Source organism: Brachyistius frenatus, unplaced genomic scaffold, assembly GCF_029030835.1.
Source record: "Brachyistius frenatus isolate BFR_SWC_R1_liver_20210118 unplaced genomic scaffold, ASM2903083v1 Contig_231, whole genome shotgun sequence".
NCBI classification, from domain to species: Eukaryota; Metazoa; Chordata; class Actinopteri; family Embiotocidae; genus Brachyistius; species Brachyistius frenatus.
Window position 1 is genome coordinate 471,930 of NW_027210830.1, and position 15,571 is coordinate 487,500.

Consider the following 15,571-nt stretch of genomic DNA (forward strand, 5'->3'; position numbering starts at 1 on the left):
CGGCCTTTATCTCTTCACTGGGGGAGGGGGAGGGGTCCTTTCCAATTTAAATCAGTTTATCATTAATCAGCAGATTCATATTGTATATTTTCAGGAGCTTAAATAATTGATTAGATATCCGCCTTTTGATTAACAAACAAAGTAGAGTCTTGTCTCGATTGTTTTTCTTTTAAATAATGAGTGAAACGCAGTGTCGGCCGCAGACCAGCAGGGGGAGCTCTGGGCCAGAATAGAGCTGCACTGTTGCTAAGCAACAGAACGGGGCTGTTACCAGATGGCAGAAAGTGAATCATTTAATTAACCCGCATTCAAGTTAAAGGTAAGTAGTAAAGACTTTTATTCTCGGTTTAGATTTAAGTTCACGTGAGACAGAAGCTGAGTTCTGAATCAAATTTGACATAAATTAAACTTCCATTTAAAAACGTTTCTTTGAGGGGAGATGTGAATTAAAAACGTTACGCAGTGCCGACGGGGAAGTTGCTAAACTATCTTAATGTCTAATTGGCACCTTGTTAAAAAAAAAAAAAGATTGTGTTTACAGTCTGGATGAAAAGCAGATGGACTCAGTGAATTATGATATATAATATATATATAAACCGAGTGAAGCCGGTTAGCTCACGCTTTGCATGTTTGAGTACTCGTCAGGAAACCGTTAACTTCTCCGTTATAATAATAATAATAATAATAATAATAATAATAATAAACTTTATTTGTACAGCACCTTTCATACAAGAAATGCAGCTCAAAGTGATTTACAGCGAGATAATTACATGCAGCGTTTGACATGAGCACATAAAGGAACATTTAAAAATATATAAAATAAATGAGACGCATGGAGAACCGATAAAACGCATAAATTTAAACAGCTAAAATATCAAAATGCATTTTAAAGGCGGTAGGTCAAAGTGCAGGAGAGCTTCAAGAGCTCTTTAAAGGCGGAAGTAAAGATGTGTTTTGAGCTTTCTTTTATCCGTTAGACTCTTTTCTTTAAGTTTGTTTTGTTTTTGTCTGGCGGCCTTGAAAACGGACAAATTTCATAAATTAAATGGAGTTAAACATCAGCTGCATGTGACGAGAGAGCTTTAAAGGGAAGCACAGAGGATTCACATGTTTTTACTTCAGTAAACTTTAGTGGCAAATACTAGTGAACAACAAATACTCTGTTAAAAAAGTTGTAAATCTTAAGTAGTTACAAACAGTTAGAATATTTTAAAATACCCTCAAAAAACAAGTCCTTCATGGTGAATGTTTCCTAAATGGATTATTTTCAATATTAATAAATCTGTTGCTGATGTTCTCCATTAATATATTCACTTTTTTTTCCCATGTCAGAAAAATTGTTTTAAAAAGTGTTTCATCAAAGCTGAAGGTGCAACATGAAAATATTTTCACTTTATTATCATAGAGGACGAAAAGAACCAGAAAATATTCACATTTTTTTAGAGGGCGGAGTTAAAGAATATCAGCATTTTTTTAAAAAAAAATCAAAGACAGACGACTGTTATCGGCAGATAATCAGAACAGTTTATTTTCTATCCCTGAACTAACTGATAAATTGTCACATCTCTGGTATTTCGACCTTCTTTCTAATCACATGTTTCTGTCCCGCGTGCAGGTGTGATGATACCTGGATGTGGAAAGCGTGGAGCGGTGAAGTCTCTTCCTCCCCGAGGATGACGTCCAGAACCTCCTGTGAAGGTGAGCACACCTGGAACCCTCCCGGGACTTTGAACTGGTTATAACAGAAACGCTTGTGTGTGATCAGAGGACGGGTTTCCGTCCGTCACCGTGGTCGATGCGTCGGAGTGGCCCGACGCCGAGTTCGCCTTTTTCTGCCGGAGCGGAGGCGAGGTCTCGGAAGCTGCCGCCGGCTGCTGGGTCGGTCCGCCGGGAGCACCGGGGAGGCCGTATGTTACTCTGTCGTATTCTGCTGGATTTGATCGACGTTTGAAGTGCCGATGACGTAAATGAAACGAGTCTCGCGTCACCGCAGGGAGGACGAGGACAGCTCAGCCGCGCCGACTCATCAGGAAACACTCCGAGAAGAAATGAGGGCCGAGGTCGGCCACCCGACACGCAGCCGGACTCACCGGACGTACAACGTTAGTATAAACCCGCCACGATGTGCTCCTCTTCTGCTGTCTGTGTGTTACTGTGGTCAAAATCAACAGAGGATTGTAATTGGTTTACAGAAATATGAGCCCAAGCGTTGATTTCCACTGTAGCAGAAGATGTGTTGCTGTATGGGATAACGGGACGCCTGAGGTTCTGCATCAGTATAAAGAAGTCAGATGTTCTTATGTGATTATTAGAACGGTTTCCCAGCAGATCCCCGGTTCTCATCTGTGACGTCAGTCTTTCTAGAAGCTGTAACTGTGATTGCAGGCGAACGTCATCCTCCTCACCTTTCCTCCCGGTATGTGTCTGACTTCAAAGAACATCGAGACGCAGCCGCTTCCCGGTTCTTCTTCCCTTCAACCTCCCGACCTTCAGTGCAGCGCCTCCTTCCAGTCAGTACTCTGGTAAAACTGCTCCCGGGCCCCGTCCCAGGAAAACAAACGTCCCATCTCTGCTTCGGCAGCCTAAAGTCTCACACATACAAAAATATGAAGACAAGAATAAAAAAAAAAAAAAAGGTCTTTCAGAGATGATTTCTATGATCGAGAAGGAGCAGAATCAGGAGTTGTTAGTTTGAAGACGCCGCTGACATCCTGTCATAATAACACATCATAAATCCAACATGCAGTGTTTTAGATTGGGTTTGTTTTTTTTTGCCATCTATTGTTATGATTTAATGTTTTTTTGTTTTTTAAATGCTTCATATTTTCTGTGCCGCCCCGTCGGACCCGTTTGGTTCTTTTGGCCGCAGCTCCACGTGTCCTCGTCTGGCCGTCCAGGACCTGATCTTCATTCCCTCCACGGACACGATCATGAACACGCACACGCACACGCCTGTAGAGAAGCAGGTGAAGAACAAACGTGTTTCCTTCAAAGGAAAACGGGACTCTGAGCTGTCGGAATAAAACGTGACGTGTTTTGTTGTTTAAGATCAAAGTGCAGCAGAACCAGTCGAGGAAGACGAAGAGGAGTCGCTCCCTGCAGGCGAAGAAGCCCTCCGCCCTTCCCACGGGCTGCCGTCCCGTTCCTGCGGGTCAACCTCCGGCTGCCGACCCCGAGGCCGAACGCCACCGGCAGCCGTCCGGGTCGAAGCAGAGGCTTAACATCAGGGGCGGTCCGGTGGTCTTCCACCCGACCCGGGAGAGGATGCAGAGGAGCTCCGGTCCTCCGGATACAAACCGGACACCAACCGGACCTGAAGGTCAGACATCCGGTCCTCTAGACTCAGATCTCACAACTCAGACTTCAAAATGTTCTGTCAAAATAAAAAGCAGCGCCGACTGAGAAACGAACCACGTCTCACTGACATTTATTATGACATTATTATTATTATTATTATTATTATTATTATTACAACAGCAGAAAGATCTCAATATCTAGCAGAGCTGAGATGCTGTTGCTTCTTAAATTACAGATTTTATATCACAGATTTATCAGTGAATATGTTGGCGACATGTATTAAAATGAAAACTTTTAAAAAAAAATGCTTGTGGTTAAATTAGGAATCGTTTGTGTATTTTTGTAATGATTAAATTACTCAGGAGATTCAGCGTTTCAGTGCACTGATGACAGCGTGGACGTTAAACTATATTATTACTATATTACTTCATTATATCATTACAGGTCAAAAGGGTTTGATTTGGATGATCACTTCAAAAAAATGATAGCTTCTACAAACTTTATATATATAAATCAAATCAATATTTTAATTTTACTCCCTCATATTGGTATTATAAAATCGTGTATCCGTCAGGCTCTAATTATTGTATCAAACTTTTTTCTTTGAAGTGTAAAAACACGACGTTCACTCTTCCAGAGAAGATAAAATACTGTCGTTTGTTTTCAGGACAAACTCGTGCAGTTCAAATCTGAGCGGAGAAACCGAATCTGTCTGGTTTAAAGCGTATAAACATTATAAAACTCATAAAACTCATTCTGCCGAGTCTGCAGGTTCCCATCGGACGCTCGTCTCCGTCGTCTCGGCGACTCCCCCCTCCCGTTGTCGAAGGTCGTCACTCACTCGGTCGTCGCCGATAGCAACGAGATGTTTCTGCGTGAGAGGAAGTGCGAAGTGAGAACGGGCCGTCGGCCTCCAAAAGACGTCGGCTCCGATTACGTGACTTCTTTCTTCTGTTTTCAACGTGTCGTGCAGAAGAGCTGCCGGCTGGTCACGAACTCCTCTGATTAAAACCAGGAAGACAAACAAACAAACACATTCAAGAATGTGAACTCGTCTGATTTCACGCTGGATGCATGTGGAGCATTTGTTGTAAATCAAATTTCCTGCCACACTTTTTATAGATGGAAATGTTTCAAATTGAAAGTGCTTCTTTTTTTCTAAATATCCCACCAGCTGCTCAGACTGCTCGGTAATAATCTGGGATGAGATGTTGGTTTTATAGCTGCCGTGTGAACTGATCTCTTCTCTCTGCGCGGTGAACCCAGTCTGGACTCGATGGGACGGAGGAGACGGACGACGTGGACCGAACAGCGCTGGAGGACGAGTCCCGTTCAGGACGTCCTCGACCGCCAGGTAACCAAACCATCGCCGGTCTGTGAGCGAGTCCACGAAACACGTTTCACTCAATATTAAAGTGAGAAAAAATTGTCAGCTCAAAGCTGTGGAACGAATTAACCGTTGGATATCAGCTCAGTTTATACTTTTAAAAGAAAGACACAAACATATTTCTTTACATTAGTATTTAACTAAAGTGCATATTGCTTTATTTGATATTTTAACTCATTTGTTTCATTTTATGCATTTTATCTGTTCTCATGAATCTCATTTCTTTTCTATATTTTTAAATGTTCCTTTATATCTGTATTTGTCAAACAGACGCTCTACGAATACATATTATTATTATTATTATTATTATTGTTATTCTTATTATTACATGTTACACGAGTGATACCTAAAAGCTCAGACTGGTTTGGTGTCGCGTAACAGCGTTGGGTTTCTGTTCCTGTGCAGCAGCAGGTGGCGCTGTAGAGTCACCGACGATAGAAAAACGTACACACACACACACGCACGCACGCACGCACGCACGCACGCACACACACACACACACACACACACACACACACACACACAGCATATTAACATCAACACAACCTGGAACTGTGTCGACTGCTCTTATTGTCTTTGTTGTTATTATTAGTGGATCATCTTTTTGTGTCGCAATTAACATAGAATTGAAATCAAAATAAAAAGCCGCCACTTTAACGACTACATTTAAAACATCAGGTAAGAACACGTCTCCAAACGTCTCCACGTTCACGTTGTAGAATATTCAAACTGGAATTATCTGAGTTGGGAAAACCGTTAATGTCGGACGTTTGTGACTGACGGACGTTTCTGTGTTTGTTTGTGTTTGGTTTCCCTTGGTAACCGAGGTAACCAAACAGCCGCAAAACACATGATGCAATAAAAGCAGCTCAATTAGCTACGTGGCTAACGGTTAGCGCTAAGCAGCAATAACAGGTGTGTTGTTCTTCAATCAGCTGCTAGCAGCAGCAAAACTCCTCTTCTTGCTTTTAATAATAACAAAAACAACTATTAAAGACACATCAGACATCCCAAAATGTGATTTCTCTTTGACTTTGAAGATTAAAAAAACAACCCTGTTGTCTTTAAATGAGACATTTTCAAGCATTAAATCGTTCGTCCAGAACTTTTCAAAGCACCCAAAAAACAACAACAACAAAAACCCTTGAAGAGGTTTCAAAGAGCTCCTTTTTGAACAAATGACCTCAGTCCCCGTCGAATATCGGCGCAAACACTTTCTGCCTTATTTTTAGACGCCAGTAACGCTGGATATTTGTCATCGTTTATTAGCGCCGAGCAAACAAACCGTCTCTCCGCTCGGCCAAAGGAAACAACCCGAACCCTGAGCTCGGAGGTCCGAGCGTCGCCGGGCCTCGTTTGTTGTTCACTATAATACCTTCTGCGCTCCTCCGTCCAGAAAAAAAAAAAAAAAGGTGACTTCATTTCCAGTTACTGTATGTTGTTTTTCCAGCACAGCGAGCTTTGTGTGTCGCCGGCTCCGTTCTGGAAGACTTTCTGTTTACGGCCTCTCGACTGCGATAACATTTTCCTCTCTGAATCACAGGCAGCGCTGTGCGGCGGTGCCACCGTCCCCCCCGCCGCCCGCCGAACAGGACGCTCTCTGTCGGGCCCCGGGCCGCACCGCCAGCTCCCCACACTAAAGTCCCTTTGAAATAGCAGCTTGTTTATTCTAGCGGACTAAATATGCAGCGTGCGAGCAGAAGCGTCGGATTCACCGCGAGGAAGAAGCAGCGATCCGCGTCGACGCTCGTTTCTTCAGCTCTCTGTTGTGTCGTCGTGTCAATCTGCGTTACTTGTTGTGGGTTTTTTTTCCGTTTTGGGCCCGTTGTATCTTCAGGTTCAATCTGGGAGATTATTGGAGGGCGTGGCTCCGCCCCCATCGCCCTCCTTTTAATTTGGAAAAACTCAGTTTACCTTGTTTTTTTTTTGTTTTTTTAGGCCTTCAGGCAGAAATCCCGCCGCTCCCTGAAATATCTCTCAAGAAGTAGAAATGCTGTTCCACCAGAGAGAGGCCTCGAAATGTCCTCTCAGCTTTCAAACAAACAAACAAACAAACAAACAACGCTGTCGTGTTTCTTTTTGATGGCAGCGGACGCATTTCAGGTTTTCAGGTTTTCAGGTCGTCCGTCTTCACGTGAACTCGATATCTGAAGAAACATCTTGAGAGGGCATTTCTCAAGTTTTCAATTAATAATAATTTGCTCGTTTTTAGAATCTGGAGCTTCTTTTTGCAGCAACGGCCGTGTTTGAAAGCGTCGTCTGTTGTCGTGGCAACAGACGATCAATGGACAAATTCCCCTCAAAGTGCTGAATTCCATTGATTAGCTCGACCTGGCCTGTTGTTGCTGTTTGAATATATTCTTTGATGAATGTTATATTTCATGTTAAAATGAAAGTTTTTGTACAGTTTTTATAATTTGCTGCTCAGTTTTTCAGCTTGAATGTTGAAGTAAACTTGTAGATACTCTGACTTCTCTATCAAAGACACCTGTCAATCATCCATTTGTTATTAATAATAAAAGCTCAGATTTTTTTTTTTTTTTTCTCTAAAGTGCCTCAAAAGACAAAGTCACTGACTTGGGGAAGAAAAAAAAAAAGTAAACGACGAGTGTACAAGTCTTTGGTTAAATCCACTTGTTGCACACCTGTGTGGGAGGGGGCGTGGCCATCAGGACCGGCAGCACACCTGCTGCTGCCAGACACACAATGGCCCGGTTATTGCTAGCATTGCTAGCGCCGTGGCCAGTTATTGCTGCTCCGCGCTCTCTGCTGTCATCACTCCTATTAGATGCTTTGCGGAGGAATGTGCCCCCCCCCCCCCCCCCGCCCCCCGCCCCTCATCCCCAACCAGCCGCCTGGGCAGCTGCCAGCTCAGACCACAACTCCCCTTTTTTGTTTTGTTTTGCAGGACTGCCACACCTGCAGACGCCACACACACAGGACCCCCCCCCCACACCCGCTTTTTCATTAACTTTTTTTACTCATCCCGTTTAAAACTTGTGGAACCGCCTCATCCTGCTTAATGAAAAGGCATCCAAGCAAATGAGAAGAGTGCTTTGGAACAAATTGGCTGCTTTTGAGTGTTTTTTTTGTATTTTAGGAAGGATGTGTACAGTATGTGTACTTTGAACTAAATTTGAGCTAAACAGTTCACTAAATTTAAAAACTCATTTGAAAAGCAACCCGATATTGACAATAAACCTACGTCTAGTAATCCGTTAGTAGGAGCCGCATTTAAAATAAAAAGCTAAATATGTCCGAACAGCAGTTCATGGAATTTATTCAAATTGACGAAACAAGGAAAATTTGCCAGCTAATGTTATCTAAAAAAAACAAACACAATCCAGGAAACCGCCTCGAGTTTTAATTCATGTCTCTCTCAGATAAATCTTTTTATGCTTTCTTTGGAAAATATTTTCACAAATGAAACTTCTCAGCTTCTCCTCGTTCTCGGCGTCCAAAGTGTTCCTCGTACTGAACACGGCGGGAATCCCACGATACGTTTTGATTCCAGTCAAATCGAAGGCTTCTCGCTGGATGAAACGCCAGAAGGCTTTTAATTTTAAACAGATTCACCAAGACGTTCACATTAATTCACCCCCCGATGTTGTTGCCTGCTGTTGATTAAGACTCCAAATTCTCCTGAACACGAGTCACTTCCAGTCATCCGGGTAAGTTTAGCCAATCAGCATTGACCACATCATGACTCATTGGCGTTTGTTCATTAAAAACAGCTGAAATCTCCAGTAAGAAGTCGTAAACGTGGGAATCTTTCACCATCGCTAACTTTCCTCCGACTTAACGTGAACGCAGCGTTAATCTTATCGTAGGAACTGCCGTTACGTCACTGTATGATTTTCATGTTTCATTAGCCGAGGAAATATTTTAAATCGTTAAAAGTCACGTGGGCGGGAACAGAAAACGAGCGCCGGAGTTTAGATATTAGATGTTGGAAACGAGCGCCGTGAAGGAAACCTTTTATACCTGCTGCCGGTCGTGGGCACCTGAACGCATCGCAGCTCGTGACATAATCTGCTCGCACTCATCTACGACATATAATACTCATCTGGTGATCATGGTGTGTGTGTGTGTGTGTGTGTGTGTGTGTGTGTGTGTGTGTGTGTGTGTGTGTGTGTGTGTGTGTGCGCCCATTCAGGCTACCTCATGGGATGAGTGATGACTGCAGCGTAGCAGGAGCTTTTTTTTTTAAGGACACTACTATGAGGGATGCGGCGGAGGCGGAGTCACGACTCACAAACACACACACACACACACACACACACACACACACACACACACACACACACACACACACACACACACACACACACACACACACACACACACACACGGCTGAACAGAAAATGTGCTGAGTCATCAACAACAGGTTTTGGTTCATCACGTTGGTACTTTTGTTTTACTGCCAGTACTTTTTTTTTTTTACTTTCACTGCACATAGTACCACCATCAATGCTGCGCCGTTGCTATAGCGACATCATCTTGTAGCTCGGCGGGTTCGTGCAGGGACGTCCCCTGCCGCAGTGGCAAAGATGATTACGATGATTTTTCTGAACAACCAGTCACCTTTTACTATCGTCTCAAGCGTTCCTGGAACCTCGATGAAGGTGATACTAAAAAAAACAATAGTACCAGGTACTAGTCACAACTTTTGCCCAAAAGGAAAACCAAAGAAAACTAGTCGAGCTTAAGTTTTGCTGTAGGGAAATTTTCCAAAATAAATTAAGTAAAACCCGACAGCAAGATGTTTATTTAAAGTCCTTTAAAAGTTATTTTTTTAGAGAATAGTTGTTGAAGGTGGAGAATTTCTCTTCACAGGTGACAGGAAGTGTAGACGAAGGTTTTTCTCGTGTGTTCTGGCTTTGATTCGGCGTTCTCGCCCTCAAGTCGAGCTGCTAAAACAGCTGCAGGGAAGATTAAAGCAGCCTCAGGTGTGGACACACAACTACAGAACAACCAAACAAACACGCACAAGGTCGAGCCGGTCGCTTGATTCTCTTTATTTAGCTTCAAGGAAGCGTCAAAACCAAAGTTTCTCCGCCACCGATGAGACTCCCAACAACAACAAAAGGATTCAAATGATTAGAGATGCACCACTTTTTGTAATCACAGTTCAAAAGGACACACAGTCACTGTGGAGTCGGTTTCTTATATGAACTAGTCACCGATGGTCCCTCAGAGTTTTAACGGCATCCTTCAGACCAACAATAAGTTCAGGACACTTCAGTCATTTCCCACCTTAGTTTTGCTGTAATTGTTTGTCATGAATTACGCAACATATACAGAATATGTCTTGTTAAGTGTTTGTTTTTGTTCAGTGAGGAATCTATTAACTCCTTTTCATTTCTACCAACTCGCTCCTGGTCCGATGTAAACTCGTCCCCTCGCCACTGTGGGTCCCTTCGACCTCAGGTGTTACAAGCACACACACTTCCTGTTTGTGCCTCCGGGCTTGTTTTTTTGTTTTTTTTTGTTCAAAGTGTGATTTGGAGTTTGTTCTGAGCCAAATTTCCCGCCACCGCATTTGAAATAAAAAAAAACCTCGAAGTCGTCATCAAGTCTTTTTGGTTAGAAAAAAAACCTACAGCTGATTGAAGGGAATTTTTTTGGTGTCAATGGAAAAGAAGTGTTCATAGGAAAGAGTCATCTGGGCCGGTGGTCAGTGTCAGATATCGAGCTGAGAAAACAAACATGGGGTGGTGGAGGTGCGGGGAGAAGGGGGGGGGGCACCGTGATGAATCGCTGAGGACTCCTGACCTCCATGTGTTTTGGAAATGTTTGCCTGGCGGACAAAACAATGGTTGGCACACGGCCAGGCGGGAGGCTGCCAAACTGGCAACCCCTCCAGCATCCCCCCCCCCGACTCCCCCATCCACTCCAACCTCCCCCTCGACTCCTCCAGCTCCTCCATCAGTGTCCAACACTAGTGGTGGAGGCACACATCCTGCCTTTGTGGGCCAGGAATGCCAAGAATCCAGACTGCTGCCCTCCTCCTCCTCATCCTCCTCATCCTCCTCCTCCTCCCCCCACCGCCGCTGCCCAACAAGGTGCTTTACCCCCCCCCCCCCCTGTCATCCCAGTGGTTTTTAAGGGGCGGCCTCGGTGTCTGGGTGGCTGTTCATGTAACATGTCGCAGCGCTTCAGAGTCGGAGCGGCAGCACCTGCTGGGCAGGAAGTGAGCCGTGTGAAGTGGAAGGTAAACGGCCGCAGGTTTACTCTGAGTGGGGTTTGATGAGGTTTGTGGTGGTGGTGGGGGGGGGGGCTGAGGTTTGTCTTTTTCACACAGCTGAATGTGACTTATTTAATGCCAGGGAGGCCTCGTAAAACAACACATTAAATACACATTAAATACTTGACTGAAATCCACAAAACTTGAAAGTACTACCTTTTTACAAATGGAGGTTAATAATAATAATAATAGTCCCTTTCATTCTCTTTGTTGTCGTTGCATTTAGCGGATATAATTAGTTGGACCAGCAATGGAGCAGTGGGTTTTGAAGGTGACATTACAGAGCGGGAATGTCACCTTTCTACATAGCTAGCTGGTTACCTAGCAACTCCTCAATTAGCATATTTTTTGGGAAGTCAATTGCTGTTCACAACTGCTACCACAGCGTCCCTACTGACTACGAATGACTTCAGCAGTCTTGTCCGTTTGTGAACGGCCATTATGAAGCCTCCAGTTCCCTATTTTCACCAGATGTCACCATCTTTGCTATTTTGGAACGGGAAGTGACCATATTTGGACGAGATGGGGGAGGAGCGAGCGGTGGATCTGACTGATCTGATTGGGAACCTGAGGACACTATGCCCCACCCACCTATAGTGGAAACCTGACTGCACCACAGATCTGTCAATCAAACAGACACGCCCCCAAAAACAGGTCTTCTTGAATCTTCTTTTCTAATGAATGAGGGATTATTTTCAGATGGACCTCCAGAAAACTAATAAGAAGGAGTGACTTTAGCTAACAACACCGAGATAACTGATGGACACTTTTTATCAAGTTGCAATGCGAAAGTGCCATAAATTGCAATACCACTGAGGGACCACTAGGGGCTGGCTCCAAAAAAACAACCTCTGTCAGAAATACAAAGTCAGGAAATGATTTCCACAAAGTCATCATGGTGTCGTTAGATAAACTCCTTCTGATCAGTGTTTCCTTCTGGAAATAAATCCAGCATTCATTACATATTAGGATTCAAAGAGCGGTATGTTTGGGGGGGGCCGTGTCTGTTTGATTGACAGGCCTGCGGTGCAGTCAGGGCACCCTTTATAGATGGGCAGGGCATTTTAAGGAGTTTTTATATCAAAAGTTTTCAACTTTTTTTTTTGTTGCTCAAATTGAAATCATTTATTTCCGTTAGTTTGTGGCCCCTCAGAGTTTTAACTGCATCCTTCAGACCGGGGGTGTCAAACTCACTTTAGTTAAGGGGCCACATACTGCCCACTTTCATCTCAAGTGGGCCAGACCAGTAAAATCATAGCATAATAACGCATACATAACAACAACATTTCTCTATGTTTAAATTATTGAAGGTTTTTGGATGATAAACCCTGTTTTAAAGGTCTTTCTACAATAAACTAGAAACATAAAGAGCAAAAACTCAGACATCAGCCCACTGTTTATCTGCCTGGGCTCTCCTCTGCAGATTTAACGGGTCACAAAGTGAGCAGCAGCTTCGGAGCAGACGTTGCAGTTACGCTGTTTCTGAAGCAATTACTGGATCGATTAAAAAAACCCAATTACAAAACGTTTGTACTCATAAACCTCCATATTCTCATAGAAATGCAATGTATGTCTTTCTGTAATTTTCACACTTAGCAAAGTCATCCGGCGGGCCGAGCCGGACCCCCTGGCAGGCCGGATCCGGCCCACGGGCCGTATGTTTGACACCCCTGCTTTAGACCAACAATAAGTTCGGGACACTTCAGTCTCTTCCCACCTTAGTTTTGCAGTAATTATTTGAATTACGCCAGATATACAGAAGATGTTTTGTAAGTGTGTGTTTTTGTTCCCTCCCTGCAGGAGACCTTCAGCGACCTTATCAAACGCACCAAATTACGTTTCCCATGTTTGACGACGGCGCGAGCCAACGCTTAATGTGAAGACCTTCCTGCTCTCCAGCAAAAACACTTTTTTTTGTTTTGTTTTTTTTAACGTGCCCCTGGGATGACAATGGGAATGTGGAGTTTTTCCTACCAATCATGGGAACCTGAGGACAAGGCCTGTGTTTTCCTGGACAGCTGCCCTGTCAGGAAAGAGACAGAGATGGGGGTGGGGGGTGGGGGAGGACGGACACACAGGATGTCCTGAGCACAGAGTCCCGCAGCTGAAGAACAGAGCTGTTCGTGGGGGGATTTTCTCTCCACATCACCGGGTCGGAGCGGGATTCCCTTCTTCAGGTTTTTTACCCTCCACCGTTTCCTTCCTTCTCAGACACGATGCGTTCAGGTACCCGGCTGACCTGTAGTTTCTTTTACAGTCTTGTTTCCCCATAAATAGACTTTTGAACTTCTGAAAAAGTTCCACCAGGATTTAGTTTCCTGTTTAAACTTATTGATAATGTTGTGACACTGTCAGTGGTTCATACATCAGACACACTCCTTCTCCCTCCTCCTCCTCCCCCACCTCCTCCTGGACAGTCTCCAGCAGTGCTACAGCAGAGGGGATGATGTCACGGCAAGGGGGCGGAGCCACATGTGTGTGTCTATAAGTGCACAGGGAACCCTCTCTATGAAGTAGAGCTCACACCAGGACGCTGCAGGACTCTTGACTGTGGATATTTTTTTTCCGTCCTGGAGTTGACAGACGGGACTCCTCAGCTCTCGGGACGTCTGGACCTGAACGGCCTCTTGCTTCTCAGCCTCTTTGGGAGTTTTTTTTCTTTGTGTTCACCTGCTGCCGTCAGGATGCTGCTGACCCCCGTCACTGTGCAGCAGATCATTTCCACCCTGTTCCTGCTGTTCGGCGCCGCGGTGATGGTGAGTCGCTCTGACTTACAAACTTTTTGTTATTTATCTCCATAAAACTTCATTTCTATCAGATGAGCTGTCTTCTGATCTGATTTGTTTACAACCCCCCCCCAACCCCCTGACATGACCTCTGACCCCTCCCCCTTTTCCCCTGCAGGCGGAGGTCGAGTGCCCGGCCGAGTGCTCCTCCTGCGCCCCGTCGCCCCCGCCGTGCCTGCCGGGCGTCAGCTGGGTGAGCGACCACTGCGGCTGCTGCAAAGTGTGCGCGCGGCAGTTCAACGAGGACTGCAGCGGCACCGAGCCCTGCGACCACATCAAGGGGCTGCGCTGCCACCTGGGGGCCGGAGGAGACCCCGAGAGGGGGCTGTGTCGAGGTGAGGCGGCATCACACAGGAAAAAAAATAGAACAGTGGTTCCCAAACCCAGAAGAAAAGTCAGTGCAGTCACCAGATAATTAAAGATACAACAAGAAAAATCATCTTTTTCTCAGGAAATTCTGCAGATTTTCTTAAAAGCACGACCGAAGGCTCAAAACGCTCTCAGGATCCATCTGACAGTTATTTATTTTTCTTATTTATGGCACATGTTTAGATACTAGATACAGTTTTTATTGGTTTGCACAACTCTGGTTTTCTCCAACTCTTTTTATTTTGCGTGTCCTGTGAATTTCAGGGAAAATAACTCCGATTCCGCTGCACCTGCACTTTGCTGCATGTGAAGCTCTTTAATCTTACAAATGAACGAGTGTGAGGAGATATCTGAAGTCGGGAGGAGCCACTGATTTATTTTTAAGCTCTGCAAAGTTTTTTGGAGGACAGTTGCTCACTTCTTTTACAACGAAGGAGGGGTAAAGGGTGGTGGGGGGAGATGTGTGTGTGTGTGTGGGGGGTGGAGGGGCGGAGGGGGAGGTTAGGGTGTCCGCTGGAGAAATCAGAAGGCAAATAAGCGGCGTGCAACAAAGATAAGGCTGTTGCACATTAAAGGAGCAGTGCAGCTACCGGGAAAGAGAGTGTGTGTGTGTGTGTGTGTGTGTGTGTGTGTGTGTGTGTGTGTGTGTGTGTGTGTGTGTGTGTGTGTGTGTGTGTGTGTGTGTGTGTGTGTGTGTGTGTGTGTGTGTGTGTGTGTGTGAGGCCTTTTGTGACTCGGAGCTCATCAGGGTCAGACAAACACCAGCGGTTTCCAGGCAGGTGCTCTGAGGGTCGGGGGGGGAGGGGGGGGGGCACAGATAAGGTCTTTAAATCTGTAAAAACATATTTCTTTACTTCCACACTGTCCTCTTATGAAAGTTCAAAGGTCGCTGCTCACAGCTCTGCTTCCTGTGTGTGTGTGTGTGTGTGTGTGTGTGTGTGTGTGTGTGTGTGTGTGTGTGTGTGTGTGTGTGTGTGTCCACAGCCGAGGCCCACGGTTTGCCCTGCGCCTTCAACGGCCGTGTCTACCAGCACGGCGAGGACTTCCAGCCCGTCTGCCAGCACCAGTGCAGCTGCATGAACGGCGTGGTGGGCTGCATGCCCCTCTGCCCCCACCAGGTGGCGCTGCCCCGCTGGCGCTGCTCGCGGCCCCGGCTGGCGCGACCCGACGGCGGCTGCTGCGAGGAGTGGCTGTGTGACGACGACAACCGCATCAGTGAGGAGCCTGACGAGGCGACGCGCGCCTCCTCCTCCTCCTCCTCCTCCTCCTCCCCCCCCCGCCGGACGGATGGCACCATCCCAACCACATCAGCGCCCTGCTGCCGGCTGCCTCCGGAGGGGCCACGTTCAGAGGTGAACACGCTGGTCTTCTTGTGGATCACTACAGACGGGTTTTTCTACCTTTTGAGACTTTCTATTTTTTTTTTTACAAATATTTACGATTTTGACCAAAAAAAAAAAAGTTTCCCCTCCGAGATCATGAATG

The 15,571-nt window shown here is 45.4% G+C and overlaps 1 protein-coding gene across 1 annotated transcript in view; it reads left to right on the forward strand.

The window, feature by feature from the left end:
* Positions 1-13,459: 13,459 nt before the first annotated feature.
* The window catches only part of ccn1l2 (cellular communication network factor 1, like 2), a 4,732-nt gene continuing 2,620 nt past the window's right edge, over positions 13,460-15,571 (forward strand). The window contains 4 exon segments of the mRNA XM_069720083.1: positions 13,460-13,687; positions 13,836-14,052; positions 15,071-15,355; positions 15,358-15,438. Of these exon segments, the coding sequence (XP_069576184.1) occupies positions 13,616-13,687; positions 13,836-14,052; positions 15,071-15,355; positions 15,358-15,438 (655 nt within the window). The 5' untranslated portion in view covers positions 13,460-13,615.